Source organism: Pseudorca crassidens, chromosome 16 (genome assembly GCF_039906515.1).
Source record: "Pseudorca crassidens isolate mPseCra1 chromosome 16, mPseCra1.hap1, whole genome shotgun sequence".
NCBI lineage: Eukaryota > Metazoa > Chordata > Mammalia > Artiodactyla > Delphinidae > Pseudorca > Pseudorca crassidens.
This window is the reverse complement of record NC_090311.1, coordinates 62,136,575-62,152,049: the sequence shown is the minus strand read 5'-3', so window position 1 is coordinate 62,152,049 and position 15,475 is coordinate 62,136,575. Positions and strand designations below refer to the sequence as shown.

General features: G+C 54.4%; 1 protein-coding gene across 7 annotated transcripts in view; it reads right to left on the bottom strand.

Moving 5' to 3' along the window:
* AIFM2 (AIF family member 2) overlaps nucleotides 1-14,103 on the bottom strand; it is a 55,293-nt gene extending 41,190 nt beyond the window's left edge. For 4 of the 7 annotated variants that reach the window (XM_067710711.1, XM_067710712.1, XM_067710708.1 and 1 more), the window contains exons 1-8: nucleotides 13,945-14,102; nucleotides 7,074-7,267; nucleotides 6,601-6,716; nucleotides 5,188-5,307; nucleotides 4,412-4,504; nucleotides 2,764-2,872; nucleotides 1,532-1,684; nucleotides 141-341 (exon numbers count right to left, since the gene is read on the bottom strand). In XM_067710711.1, coding sequence (XP_067566812.1) covers nucleotides 141-341; nucleotides 1,532-1,684; nucleotides 2,764-2,872; nucleotides 4,412-4,504; nucleotides 5,188-5,307; nucleotides 6,601-6,716; nucleotides 7,074-7,251 — 970 coding nt within the window. In that variant the 5' untranslated portion in view covers nucleotides 7,252-7,267; nucleotides 13,945-14,102. Of the gene's footprint in view, nucleotides 1-140; nucleotides 342-1,531; nucleotides 1,685-2,763; nucleotides 2,873-4,411; nucleotides 4,505-5,187; nucleotides 5,308-6,600; nucleotides 6,717-7,073; nucleotides 7,268-13,944 lie in introns of all 7 variants that reach the window. The other 3 variants (XM_067710706.1, XM_067710709.1, XM_067710707.1) reach the window with 2 other exon arrangements.
* Between the last annotated feature and the right edge of the window lie 1,372 nt (nucleotides 14,104-15,475).

The following is a 15,475-nucleotide window of genomic DNA, read 5'->3' as shown; positions in this document are numbered from 1 at the left end:
TTTCCTAGAGCTCTGGGCGAGGTTTCTGTCCCCAGCTTTGAGAGTGTGTTCTAGCGGTCAGGCATCGTAAAGCCCACAAAGGCTTCACCGTTTCTAACCCTGACTCTCTTAAAACTGTGCCGCGTGGGGAGCTTCCTGACCTGGCTTGTAGGCTTTGAGGGGCCTCTGTTTCATGGAGTTGACGATGTTGGCCACGGCGACACTGGCGTGGAGGCTGGCGTGATAGGCCATCTTGGGCTCCCTCACATCGGCGCAGTCACCGATGGCGTAGATGTGGCTGTAGCCCTCCACCTGGAGGTACTCGTTCACTCTCAGAGCGCCGTCGCTGGCCAGCTGATCACCTGCGAGAAAACCAGCCCGAAACCAAGATCCTGAGCTGCCTCAAGAAGTGGCCACCGGAACACAGAGAGGATGGGCTGTGGTGCCGGTCCAGCTACCCTCCAAAGGCACATCCTCAAGAGGCAAACCTCCTGTCTGGTTTACTTCTGCCTTAAGTCCCCCCCTCAGAACTCTTCCTGCAAAGGCGAGGTTACTATTTTGGGGTGGAAACTGGTCAGAAAGACCAGCAAGTGTCATTTCATATAACGCACATGACTCTTTGTAAGTTACCACGACTGACAATGACTCACTTACGATGATTAAGTTACACCCTAGCCCAGTCTTGGATTTCCTTTTGAATGTGGATCAGATTTTTTTAAATAAATGCAGGGCTTTAATAGATGATAAACTTTTCTTTTTAAGGAACTTAAAAGAATTTACCTTTGAAAATATACCATTAGGACCATTAGGTGTTAAGTCCTGGGATCTCTGTATATTATAAGTCCTCGATCCCAGCCCCACACATGGCCTGGACTAGCTTCCTTCTGGGATTGGATAATTCTTTCCTGCCAGACACACAGCAGGAGCTTCTTGTCCAGGAAAGGTATCTGGGAGTAAATGATGGGGACCTGGGGACATGGCCACCTCGGGGCCTGAGAAGGAGCCACTGAGCCTCCAGCTCACAGATGGAGCCATGGGTCTAGCTGCCCCCACCTCCAGTTAGCTCAATAGGTCAATATTCAGCTTTACGCACGGAGGTCTCATTACCCCCCTCTCCCCATGATCGTTTCCAAGCTCAAGTGGCAAACGTCTGGGTCAGGGTTTGGGGACCTGTGAACAGAGAAAGGCCTGACCCTGGAATTTCCTCTGCATTGGTGTTCCAAGGAAAGTAACAGAAAAATAGATCTTTTTCTTCCTTCTAAAACCTGTTCCCATCTCTCACCACTAGGGGGTGGGCTCTGATTTTGGAAGATTCTGGTCACTTTGGCCACCCTGGCCTCAATCACCATCAACACAGCTGAGGAAAGCCCAGCAAGAGTGGCCCTGAACCTAAATTTAAAGTCTGAAGAGACCAAATGAGCTGTTGAGACTGGGGCTGGGGGTGGGAGGGTGGAGTGCCAGTTCCTCGGGGGAGAGGCCTGCAGGGCCTTCCCGGGGGCTGGAGCGGGAGGAGGCAGCCTGGGGAGGAGTCACGGCCCGGCCTCCCACTTACCAAACGCGCTGCGGTAGGCCGAACTGTTGATCTTGATACCACTGCAGGCGATCACCAGGTTGGCGGCCACCTCCGTGCCTTTGTCCGTCTGCACCGTGATGTGCTCGCGATGCTTGTTGAGAGGCAGCGCCTCCAGGTTGCTCACCCGCTCACCTGTCAGGGGAGGCCCGTGACCAGGAGGCTGGCAGAGGGCAGGCACGCCACCGAGGCGGGGTCCCAAGCCAGGGCTGGCCTGGGGGCTGGAGACCGGTCCGCTCCGCCACCCCAAGAAGCACAATCTGGACATTTGGCCCCAAGGGATCCGATGGAAAGCAAGTTCCAAGAAGCAATTTGGGGAAGTGAGGCTGAGTTTCCCAAGAGGTTCTGGGAAAAGCTATTTGAGGAAGACCTCAACCACGCCTCCCTGAATGTCCACTCCTAACCAGGAAAGATGAGCCCTCTGGGCTCACCACCGACAGGGGTAAGCAAGGGAAGTCCAGGGCCGGCCCACTCTCCTCACTGCCTGGAAGTGCAGGCGGGCAGAGGGCTGCACAGCCACCTCTGCAGAGCCCAGGAGCCGGGAGGGCTCTCAGAGAGCAGACACCTCGCCCGCCCTGCAAAAGGTGAGAGTGTCGGGCCCGTGAACTGGGGGGCGGGGGTCACACCCCCGGGAGAGAGCCCCACTCTAACATGCTGGGTAGGTCTCTTCCCTTCTGCTCTGGACAGAAGCCACGCTCTCCACCAGCCTCAAAATACAAACCCAAAACACCTATTCTCTCCACTAAAGAGATATCATAATTCAGGTCAAATCTTTTATATGATTTTTTTTTTTTTTTTTTGGCCTCACCACACAGCATGTAGAATCTCAGTTCCCTGATCAGGAATCGAACTCGCGCCCCCTGCGTTGGAAGCACAGAGTCTTAACCACTGGACCGCCAGGGAAGTCCCTTTTATATGACTTTTTAAACCATTCAACAAATGGGTACCACCTGTACTGTATCCAAAGCAACAGCCAGGACAGTGCTGCCTTCATTGACAGGAAAATCCCATAAGTACCGGGGCCTCTGCCCTGCCTGGGGACGGACACACCTCCAGCTGGACGACAAGGCTAAACAGGCTCTGCAGCCCCACCTCAGGACACAGAGAGCCTGGGGTTGAGCACGGCCACGCTCAGGCTGTGAGCAGGGACCAAGCCGCAGCCAAGTCTCACCAGGCCAGGGAGAGGGGCAGGGCAGGAGGGGCCTGACACATACTCAGCAGCAGCTGCACGCCTTTCCGGAGCAGGATCTCCTTCACTTCCTGCCGGACACAGGGCAGGAGCTCCTTGTCTGCGAGGGCCATTCGGGAGTGAATGAGAGTGACCTGGGGACAAACAACCACAGGGCAGAGAGGGAGCCACTGAGTCTCCTGCTCACACAAAGAGGCTTGAAAACACATCAGCCTGTCTCTCCCACCTCCTCCCCAACTTCCAGTTTACAGGTGAGGAAACGGAGGGCCCAGAGAAGTACTCTGCCCACTGCTAGAACCAGTTAATGGTGAGCTGGGCTGGAGCCCACATCTCCCAGGGTAGGATTTTTTCCGACGTGCCAATGCTTCACAGCACACACCTCACCGAGGACCACGTGGAAAATTATTCTCAAGCATCCTTGGGCACTTATACAGTCTATATATAAGCCATCGACACTCTAACTGTAAATCAGGCTGACATTTACATTAAGGCTGGTTCTAAAACTGGTGCTTCCAGGCACATCTACTTGCTGTCTGGGTCAGCAGTGAAGTGCAAGGGAGCCCGCAGTGATGTTCCAAGCTTGAGCTGTGAAATCAGACTGCCTGGGTTGAAATCCCATCTCAGATACCCACTCAGTCACCTCCTGAAGACCCAGTAAGATGGATCACAGTCCTACTCGGGAATATTGTAATGATGAAACGAGAAAGTAAGTGTAAAGCACGTAACTCAGCACAGAGTGACTCTTTAATAAAGGGTGGCTACTGTTACTCTTATTTGTCTATTAGTTACAAACATTTGGGAATTATACTGAGTTATTTACTACTTCAGACCAGTCCTTACCCCATAAATCAAAATTAATAAACTTCTGCATGAACCACCCATAATAATTTCCAATTAATTTGTCAGAGAATAGCCATATAATTAAATTAGCCCATATTTATCTTACTTTTCAAAACCAACCTGCCTTTCCCTAGGGAAAAAGAACCAGACACAGGCTCCACGTGGCTCCCAGAAGCTGATCTGGCATCAGCGGCAGGCAAGCCGTTGCCTCACGGACCCATAACTGCCCATCGTCACTGAGCCCCAGGCTGAGCCTTCACAGCCTGCTTCCTTCCCCTCCAGGATGCCGGCAGGGTCTCCATCCCTTTATCACTAAAAAGAGGCAGTGCTGGCCAGTCCTTCCCCAGCATGGGCTGTGAGGTGTACACTTTGGGGTCCCCCTACGTGCTGTCTAGGGCAAGGGCTACTGTCTCTTAAAGACCAAAAGGCTGTGCTTGCTCCAGACAAGACACCGATGAGGGTGCCTTTGATCAAGCTGGTTGTTAGCAAAAAGAGGTCATCAAAAGTCTATGTTTCTATTGCAAAGGCCACATTACTGCAGGGGACGTGGGAGTTAACCTTTCATAATGTATCCCCCCAGGGCATGGTCCTCCGGGTTGGCCCAGAGGGCAGAACCCTTCACTGAACTAGGATGAACCCTGGCTCTCCAGGTAAAATTCCCAGCAGAATGGGACTTTAGGGGGTCCCCCAGTGCAGACAGCAGGAGACAGGAAACACACGCTCCCGCTTTATGGTAACGGGGCTCCCCTCCCAGGCCCTGAGCAAATTCTGATGTTCGTCAGACAGAAAAGAAGCCCGCCTCCGAGAGTTCAAGGCCAAGGCCACTGGCCCACCTCTTTCTCAGGGTATTCTGTTTTAATCTCTGCTGCCATCTCCACTCCCGCAGAGCCTCCTCCGATCACCACGATGGACTGTGCGCACTGGACCTGGAGGAGGAGGAAATGTTAAGGTGCGCCCTCAAATCTGCCCTGCCTCGGGGTCCGCCTGGGGAGTGGGTTCCTTGGCCAAAGGAGCGTAGAGAACCTTTTCCAAGTTCAGGGTCCAAATGTGCTGCCTCGGGGCCAGCTCTTGCTGGGTGTCTCCCTGCATTTCTCACTCAACTCTCACTACCTGCCCAGCTTGCAGGTGACCCGGATCTGCCTGAGTTCCAGGCCGGGTTCCTAACCTCCACTCTTACGTCTGCTCATGACTGTGCCAGAGGTTCCCCAGGCCTCTCAGCAGCTGTGCAGAGAGGGAAAGATCTGGCCTTGGTCACACAGCTGTAGGACCTTCTCTGGGTCCCCACACCTCATCTGTTCAGTGGGGCTACAGACCCATTCCACCCACCTCTCCAGATCCCCGTGAGAAGTGACTGACAGCATGGATCCAAGCCCGCTCTATAATATAAACACAAGCCCCATGCAAACAGGCGCCAATCGCTACATGAGCAGGTCCAAAGGTCTCCTCCCAGGAGCCTCTTCCTGGTAACTCTCCATCTCTACAGCGCCACTGCAGCCCCGGGGGCTCCTTGCTGCAGCCCCGGGCATCCCCACAGCTGTCCCACTCTCCCAGGGCCCCCCACCCCCGGCTCTGCCCTCACTGTCCTGCCGCCAGGCAGCAGGCAGCTCACCTGCGTCACCATGTCCTCATAGGCCTGGATGGCCATCTGCTGGCTGGACACCTGGTTAAACTTGCCTGGGAAGAGCCCAGTGCTGCCCGTGGCCAGGATGAGATATGTGAAGGACAGGGCCTGGGAGGGGCAAGGGAAAGAATGGTGAGGGCAGACCTGGGCTCCTGCCTCCAACCCCAGGCTCCACCAGGCAAGCAGCGCCAAGGGGGAGAGGCCTCCTGCGGGGGAGCAAAACCATCACTGGTTAGACCAAGGGATGGTGCTAGAACCCAGGAAATACCCAAGGAGGCAGAGCTTACCGCCTGCTGGACCGCCCACCATCAAACAGGACGGGAGGGGAGAGCTCCCCACAGCAGCGGGGCAGGTGAGCAGGCAACAGGAAACGGCTCGTGGGGAAGAAGCAGGATTCCAGCTTCCAGTGTGGAGTTAGTTTAGAATCTCCCTATTATTACCATTATTTTAGAAAAAATTTCCCCTTATCCTGGCCAACAAAAACAAAGTGGGGGGGGGGAGCGGATATCCTGTTTGGAGCCTAAATATATAAAACTGACAAACCCAGAGCTGCTCTGATGGAAGGGGGACTGGAGGGTCTGTATCCCACTCAGACCCCACTACTCCCGTGGAGGCCCGAGATGCCCTCATGGACCCAAAGCCACAGGATAAGGACGTTCTCAGTAATCTTGCCAACTGGAGATTCTACAGCCTCAAAATTGATTCCAGGAAGATTGATTTATTCACACTAAACCACACTCACTGAGGACAGGAATTGGAGCCCCTTTGTACAGTCCCCCCTTAGCTCTGACTAGAGTAGAGGGCCAGGCTGGAGGGTACCCTCAGCATGGCGGGTGGGCTGCTGGCAGCTTGCTGACGGAGCTCTGGTCCCACAAGGATACAACAGGCACCGTGCTTACCCCAGGGCTGAGGGACACAAACTTCGGGAAGAAAACCTCTGCCCCCCGGGGTGATGTGGGATTGTGGTGCCTACCCTTGGATTCCAGACAGTGAGGGGGCCCCTGGGCTGGGACCCTGGCTTTCAGAGTGAGGGCTCTGGGGCAAAGCTGCCTGGGTCCAAATCCTGGCTGAGTCTCTCCAGCTGTGGGGTCTTGGGCAAGCCTCTTAACCTCTGGGTGCACCGAGGCTACTCCACCTCCCTCACAGGGTCACAGTGGGCGTTAAAGGAGATCACATGAGGCTTAAAACAGTGCCCGGCATACAGGGAAGGCTCTGCACCGCTCTCCTGTGGCTGCTGGGGCCCAGCCTTTGCTCAGGAGGCATCTGCTATCTGCCAGGCACCAGGAGGGCATGGGGGGCCCTTGCCCCTAAGGAGACGGGCCCAGGTGTCCTCCCACCAGCAGCCACATCCCAGGGGCCCCCTGAAGCCAGCTGAGGATGGCCAGCCCCCGCTGGGTTCACCTCGCCGTCCTCCAGCAGCACCGTCTGATTCTTCAGGTCTATCTCAACCACCAGGCCCTGCCGGAAGTTTTCCTTGAAGGTCACCGAGTAGGAAATGAATGTCTTTTTGGCAAACCCTGGGGAACGGACAGAGAGGAGGTCACGGTGTAAAACTGGGCTGCCCACAGGAGGCCAGAATAACTCAGAACATTTCCAGAGCTGCATGCCAACAGGGGCCCCTTGGTTAAACAGCCCCTGCGTACCCACTACCCCGTAAAGCGCCAGTCTGGGCCCCAGGTCCTCGGAGAAGCTCTCGCTCTGACTTCTGGGGCCTTGGTATGGTAGCTGCTTAAGGCCAGGGACCTTAAGATTCCCCGGAATTTGTCTAATGGTGGAATTTAGGCACCTTGCCCTAAAGGGAGAAAACCACCCTGTGATCCACAGTGGTGACAAGACCACGGTCACAAAGAAAGCCCCAGAGAAGAGACCATTACCACTCTCCACGGAGGCCCGGAGGGCTGCCACGTTGTGGTGGAAGGAGTCCTTCATGTCCACCAGCACGAAGGGGATGTTCAGCACCTGCAGTTGGCTGGCGGCCGCGATGCCGCCAAAGCCCCCGCCCACGATCACCACATGCACGGCTCCCACGTCCATCGAGACCTGGGACCCCATCTCGGACCAGGTGCTGCTGGGGTAGGAGGAGAGACCACATCAGATTCAGGGGGCTCGAGGGCTGGGTGGGCAGAGGTGGGTCCATATCAAGAATGGCCTCAAATGCCAAGACTTGATCTTTTAAAAGTATGTAATCATCTTTTATGAAATTCCATTTTTTGTAAAATTTGAATTAAATTCCAAAGGAATAAGGAGTATCCTAATTCCATCTCATCCCCTCAACCACCCAGTTCCCTTCTCCAAGGCATCTACTGTTACCAAGTTTACATGAATCCTTCCAGAGATATTCTGTGCACCTACAATCATGATTATTGTTTTTGCACACGTTAAACAACTGTTTTTGCACTCTTTTTCACTCGTAAATATATCTGTCCACTCAACAGTATAAATTAATGGACCTCCTGCTCTTTGACATGTTCTGTGCTATGGATGCCGTGGTCAGAGAGACAGACAGACAGATATGGTCTCAGCCCTTGTAAAGGCAGGGTTTCGGACTCAAAGGGCCAGATGGATGATGTAGCTGTGGGAAGCTGGGCAGGTGCACAGTAACCAGAAACGGTGGGTACACCTCTGGGGAATTGGTAAGCACAGGCCACATTAAAAGAACTAAACAAAATTATTTAAGCACACCGCTAGGCAAACACTGAGACCAGATTCCACCCAGCTCACACGTCACCAGCTTCAGCCCCAGGTCTGAGGAGATCACTTAGCCAGTTATGACAATCAGCCTGCAAAACAGGATGCAATGGGACTAAGGCCATGACAGTGCGGTGGGGAGGAGGGGCCTGCTGTGGGCAGGTGGTCCCCTGAGCATTCCTGGAACAGAGGACATACACTGCGACCGGTGGGTGACACTCCCCAGGAGGAAGCGGGCAGGGAGAAATCTCTGCTGGGAGAAGGAACAGTGCTGGTTAAGGACCAAAAGGGAAGTCTGCTGGTGAGAAACAGGATGGAGAAGCGCTCATCACGTGGGCTCCAGTGAGAGGGGCAGGGGGTGCAAGGTCCTGCTTGATGTCGAGGAAAGGGAACCTGCAATCGAAGAGAGTACCTCCAGAGGATGGAGGGCCAAGTGTGCACCAGGCTCACACTCACATGTGAGCACGGCAAGGAGGGAGGAAGTGGACAGACAGCAAGCTGTCAAAAAGCTCAATGGGGAAGAACATTCCAGCCCACCTCTCGGACAGCATTGCAGGCAGCTGGAAGGTCACCACTCTGTCCTCCATCAGGTGTGTAGTCTGGGGCACAACCCCTCCCCTCTCTGGGCCTCCATTTACCCCCTGTAATGGGAGGAGACAGCCTAAAATGTCCTTGCACAATAGGTTTCCAAGACATGGTGACCCCCAAGATGGTCCCCAGATCTTCCCACACTTATGGGGGTGGCTTACGGTTGGACCTCCAGACACTGTTGTCATTGGTATTCAAATGCACACAGTCTAACTTCTCCTCTGGGGAAGTGAAAACCTGGGCGGGTGAGGGTAGATCTGGCATAGGAGATTGGAGGGGATTTAACTTTGTTTCTCATTGGTCCCCAATGCATTGAGGCTTGTGCATCCTAGGGCTGGGACCAAAACAAGTCCCCCAGCAGGCAGTGTCACCTTCACTGTTCCAGGCCCTCAGCAGGTGGTCCAGAGCTGGCCCCGTGAACGTTCATCAGGCTGAATCTGCCACCAAGGCCAGGACCCAAGAGGGGCCCGGGGACCAGCCAGGGACAGGAGCGGACACCAGGAGCTGAGCAGGGCCTGGGAATGTGGCAGGCAGCCAGGCAAGCTATGGAAGGGGTGCATTTCACCTGCCCCTTCAACACGGCCCCCTCTGTGCCAGTTTGCCCTTGGGGCCAGCAGCCAGCGAAGAGGTCAGAGAAACACCCAGAGAGCTCTGCTTCCAAGCTGGCGGGGCACAGGCCTGAGAGAGGCTACCCAGCTTGTTGGGGAGAGGGGTCCACCATGGACCACCCAGGGAAGCTCAAGGTGGAGCCCTGAAAAACAGCTGGGGCCAGGGGCCTTCTTCACAGAGGGAATAGCTTAGGCCAAGAAGTCCAGTGGCAGGAAGGGAGGGGGTGGGAGGGGTTCAGGGAACAAGGTGGGGCAGCCAGGAGGGCAGGGGACAGGGGACAGCACACACAGAGGGCCTGTCATGCTAGGGCAGTGTCTGGGCCTACATGCTGCCCTGGGGCCCTCGCAGGGAAGAAAGCCCAGCGAGCCCAGCACAGGCCTGATGGGCAGTGGGTTAGCCAAAGAAGTTAAACCCCTGCTCCCTCAGCCCCCCAGGATCATTAACTGGCTTCCCCAAAGGACAAACCCTGGCCTCACCCAACTAGGCACAGCCCTCAGTAAAGATGAATTGATTCTTTAGAGTTCCGGTGCAGAGTCTGGGGCCTGAGGGCACACCCAGGCCCAGGAGGGGCTGCCATCGCTGGGCCAGGGAGGGGAGGCGCTTTTACACCACAAGCCAACTGAGGCCTCTCCTGAAATCTGTTCTCTCTCCTCCACTAACCTCTGACACACCCACTTGGGGAACGGGGGGCCTGGTGACGCTCCAGCCCATTCCACCGTTTCTTCCCGGCAGCCTCCCTTGCCCAACACTCTTGGACACCCGCCTCTCCCTTGGCTCTTCCAATGCCAATTCTCACCTGGACCCGAGGACAGCTAGACTCCCCTCTGCTCAGCCATGACCTACTTCACCAGACACCTAAATCATCGGCTTAAGCCATGGACCAGCACTCCTAGCCACACACCCTGCAGGTGCTCAAAAAGCAAGCGGGCAACTGATGATACTGAATTATATGTTCTAATGTAGCAGCAGTGCTGGGCAAACAGCCTCAATCAGTGGGCGACTCCATCAGTCAATGGAAACCTCCACCAACGGGGGATTAGAGGACACACTATTACACACCCGTACAATGGAATATTCTGGAGACATTCAATTTTACAGTGGAAGATTTTTTACATGAAAAGTTTGTCCACAATTCATCCGCACCCACAGACTGTACAAGACCAAGAGGGAAACATAATGTAAGCTATGGTCTGTGGGGGATTATGTCAACGTAGGTTCAGTAACAAACACACCACTCTGGTGAGTGATGTCGATAATGGAAGAGGCTATGCACGTGTCAGGGCAGGAGGCATATGGGAAATTTCTGTGCCTTCCACTCAATTTTGCTGTGAACCTAAGACTACTCTAAAAACATAAAGTCTTAGGAAAAAAAAAAAAAGCTTGTCCATCAAAAAGTCAGATAATAGAAAGTCATGTAGAGCCTAATCTCCATTGTGGGCCATCAGACCCAGGCACCCAGCTACATATGCACACATACAAGTGATGATGACAACAGTGGGCATCCACTGCGCTTTTATCGACGTCTTTGCGTTGAACAGGTGGGGTTTCCTCCTCATTTTGGAAAGAATCTCAGTAACCTGCCCCAGTTCCATCCTCAACGGTCTGGCCAGATCTGCACTCTAAACCAAAATGCTAATAGTGGTTGCCAGATGATGTTTTTACTTTCTTCTTTGAGCTTTTCTCCCCCTTTTTTGTACTGTTTGAATGTTTTTAAATGAAATAATAAAGCTTTAAAGACAGAGCTGGCTTCCTACAATCTAATGTTTTTAATTGAGATATTTTTTCATATATTATAAAATTCACTATCTCAGAGTGTACAACTCAGTGGTTTCTAGTACACTCATAAAGTCGTGCAACCATCACCACAATCTAATACCAGAACATTTTCATCACCCCCTCCCCCAAAAAACCCCACATCCATTAGCATTCATTCCTCATTCCCTCCTCCCTCCAGGTCCTGACAACCACTAATCTTTCTGTCGCTATAGATTTGCCTATTCCATACCTTTTGTGTCTGGCTTCTTTCACTTAGTGCAATATTTTCAAGATGCATTCAAGCTGTAACTTATAACAGTATTTCATTCCTTTTTATGGCTGAGTAATATTCCATTGTATGGAGATACCACATTTTGTTTATCCATTTGTCAGTTGATGGACATTTGGGTTGTTCCCACCTTTTGGCTGATATGAATAAGGCTGCTATGAATATCTGTGTACAACTTTTTGTGTGAACAAAAAATTCTCTTAAGTTTATACCTGGGAGTGAAATTGCTGGGTCCTATGGTAACTCTAGATTTTGCTTTTTGAGGAACTGCAAACCTACCATCTGATTTTACTGACCATCAAGGCAAGAGGATGAGCACAGAGAATCTTAACTGAATCTTCCCAGATGCAGGAATGTTAGCATAAAAGCAGGTCCAAGGGGACTTTCCTGGTGGTGCAGTGGTTAAGAATCCGCCTGCCAATGCAGGTGACACAGGTTCGAGCCCTGGTCCCAGAAGATCCCACATGCCGTGGGTCAACTAAGCCCGTGCACCACAAGTACTGAGCCTGTGCTCTACAGCCCGCGAGCCACAACTACTGAGCCTGCATGCCACAACTACTGAAGCCCGCGCGCCTAGAGCCTGTGCTCCACAACAAGAGAAGCCACCGCAGTGAGAAGCCCGCGCACTGCTGCGAAGAGTAGCCCCCACTTGCCACAACTAGAGGAAGCCTGTGCACAGCAACGAAGACACAACGCAGCCAAAAATTAATTAATTTATTAAAAAAAAAAAAGCAGGTCCAAGAAAACAATTCCTAACTGTCCAGCAACTCCTAAGTAATTTTGCCTTTGCCCCTCCCCCAACACATACACAGTATGGTCTACACTCAAATTTTCTCAGTAAATCCTGTTTTCTCTGCCAAGGACACCCAGCCTGATCCCAGGGGGATTCTTCTCTAATAAAACAGACAAAGGGCTTTTAGGAATCTACTGAAAAACAAGGAAGTTATATTTAGGCCAAAGCTGTGGGGAGGTTATGCCTCAGAAGACACACAGCGGACCCATGTGGGCTCTGATCAAAGCAAAGATGTCGTCCCAGAATTGTTTCATAGAGATTACAAATAAAACACCCAGCTTTTGAGCGCTCACCAGTTACCCCCAAGGTAGATTTCCACAGCCGTGTCCAGAGTGGCCGTCCTGGATGAGAGGGCCTACAGTGTGACTTGAAGCACCATGAATATATCTCTCCAACCCGGCGAAGGCAGAGGGGTGGGCAGCCTCCCTCACTGGACCCCAGGGACCAGGCTGAGAGTGGGCACTCCATGGCCAGTCCCCCAGGGAACACATGGTGAACAAAACCCAAAAAGACCGATTTCTGAAAGAGGCTCAAAGTCTGAAGAGGGCTGTCCTTTCACGCCCTCAGGAGAGGGCACTTCTGGGCAGACGGGCTCATGCGGGTGTCATACAGGCTCCGGTGCTGAAGCCTAGGCCGCACAACTTGTACAGTCTCCTGGGAGCCAGTCACTTTGTGGTTCCCTTAACATCCCCATGATCTGTGCCTGGACCCTGGCTTCCTCTTTTCACCACCAGACACAAAGATCAGGCTGGCCCTGGCGCACACCCCCTCTACCCAGCTCCTCCCTAACTGCTGGGTAGTCCCGAGCAAGGCCCCGCCCAGCTGGGCCTCAGTCTTCTCCTGTGAAATGGACCTTCCAGATGCAGGGTTACACACGGCCTTCCTTGGAGGGCTCTGAAAGCTTGAGGCACATACACACACCCAAGCAGGCCTCCTTGATAATTTATATATTTATATATTTTACATGTTGGCCTTTGAACACAAGGTGCAGAGCCGGGACACCTAGAAGCCCCTTCACAAACTTGGAAGCCCCTTCACAAACTATGTCTGACCCTCTGCCCTGTGCCTGTCCTCCGGTGGGACAGTCAGCTCCTAAGCACCTCTCCCCTCCCCACCCTCATGGTACAACCAAGGATCAAAGGGAGTCTAATCAGAGGGGAAAGGCAGGGTGTGTTTAGTGGGTGCTGTTGAAAGAAAAGTGCCCAACATCAGGCACTAAAAGCAGCTCCCGGTGGATCAGGAGTCCTGGGCTTCCCCCCAACCTCCGGCCCCATCAGAGTTAGTTGGGCCACCTCTGGCCTTAGTGCCCCCGCGGAAGCTGGGGCTCCGTGGAGAAGCAGGACCTCCCAGTACACCCTGGAGCCTATGGGCACTGGGTAACACCGGGCGTTTTCCTCCTGGACACTGAGGCTTTCCTCCTGCCTGTGACACGGGCTTCCGTCCACCCCGCAGCAACTTCCACCGCCCAGCGGCGACCCTCGGAGCCCTCCCGGGATTTGGGGGGGGGGGGTGACGGGGGTCTTTGTCTTACTTAGGAAGACTTAGCAGGGATTTGGGGGGCGGGGGGCGGGGAGCGGACGCGGAGGAGGCGAGTTTGCTCCGTCCTCACTGGGAGCAAAGCTCCGCGTTGAGTTTTGAGGGACCTGGGTTGGTGCAGGCCTGAGTCCCTCATCCTAGACCAGGGGTTGGGGGCGCGGACCTATACCAGTCCTCGGCCTGTTAGGAACCGGGCCGCACAGCAGGAGGTGAGCGGCGGGCGAGCGAGCTAGCAAAGCTTCATCTGCCGCTCTGCATCCCCCCTATCGCTCGCATTACCGCCTGAACCGTTCCCCCCCCACCCACACCCCGCCCCCGGCGTCCGTGGAAAAGTTTTTTTCCACAAAACCGGTCCCTCGTGCCAAAAAGGTTCGGGACCACTGTCCTAGACGACCGCCCTCTCCTCCCCGGCCCCGGACGCTGTTTCGGCTTCTTGGGGCCCTGCAGGCGCGGGGGTCCCGCAGAGCTCGCCCGACGCGCTCCTCACCTGCCAGCGGCCTCCCGCCGTTCCGGCTCCCGTTCCGGCTCCCGCTCCTGTCAGCAGCTCCCGTGGTCGCCGCCGGGCTCGAGGCCCCTCCCTTGCCGGCGTGACTCGGCGCGTCTGCTCTCCAGCCTCGGCGCGTCTGCCCTCCAGCCTCGGCTATGCCCCCGGCGGCGCCCCGGGGAACTGCAGCCTCCGGCCCGCCCGCGCCGCCGGCCCGGGGAAGCCAATCGCCCCAACCGTGAGCACTCGACCGCTACTGTCAAGGACGCCCGCGCTGCCCCGGCCCCTCGGACTCTGCTCAAAGTTCGGTCCGGCTCCCTTGCCGGACGCCTTTCCAGCCTTTAGAGCGCGGGCCCCAGCACTGGCTGTGCGATCTCGGACGGGTCACCAGCCTCCTGCCTTCACACATATAAACAAAAATACAAACCCAGTTGAGCACCTACTCCACGCCTGGCATTGTGCTGGGTGTGAGGGGTGGGAGTGAGGGGTTGTAAAATGTAGAACAATGCAGGCATGCTTTCTGCTTTCCTCCAGGTAATAGTCTAGGGAAAAATACTAAACAACAATAAAACATATGTAACACTAATTGCAGTAAGAAAGACGGGGGCAAAAGAAGGGTGCCAAGGCCTCTCTCCAAGGATGAGAAGTTAGCCCTGGGCGGAGAGAAAGCAAGTATGCTCTGGGTGTGCAAAGACCAAGGCAGGATAAATAGCTGAGAGCAGGGGCATTGCAGAAGTGGTCGGGGACAGAGTGGCCCAACGTGGCAGGGTGGCACAAGCCTCCAGGTCCTGGTAAAGACTGCCCGTGTGATCCCAAGGGCAACGGGATGCCACTGATGGGTTTTAAGCTGAAGAGTGAGGTCTGAGTTATGTTGGAGGGTGAAAAGACAGGGCAATGGGAGGGCTGCCTGAAATTGGGTAAACTGGGCAGGGAGTCCAGGGAGAAGAAGAAAGCACTCGGATCTGTCAGGAAATGTACTGCTGCAAGCTACAAACTGGAGGTAGGACCAAGCCAGTTTGGTGACAGATAATCCATCTTCACCTATTTAATGCAAATATTAGCACCTACCCGAATCACTGCAGAAAAGATTCAACGAGATCTTTTTTTTTTTTTTTTTGCGGTACGCAGGCCTCTCACTGTTGTGGCCTCTCCCGTTGCCGAGCACAGGCTCCGGACGCGCAGGCTCAGCGGCCATGGCTCACGGGCCTAGCCGCTCCGTGGCATGTGGGATCTTCCCGGACCGGGGCACAAACCTGTGTCCCCTGCATCGGCAGGCGGACTCTCAACCACTGCGCCACCAGGGAAGCCCCCAGAGGTCTCTTTTAAGGGATGCCTCTACTCCCACCAGCGGCAGGGGATAGGCTGCAGAGAAGGCCAGGTAGAAGGTTCTTATAGGCCAGGCCTGGAAGTGGCACACCTCCTTTCTGCCCTTTGCAACTCACGGACACACCTGACCGTGAGGGTGGCCAGGAGATGCAGTCTAGTGTATGGCCACAAAGAGAGGAAAACAGATTCTGGTGTCTGACCTGCTGAC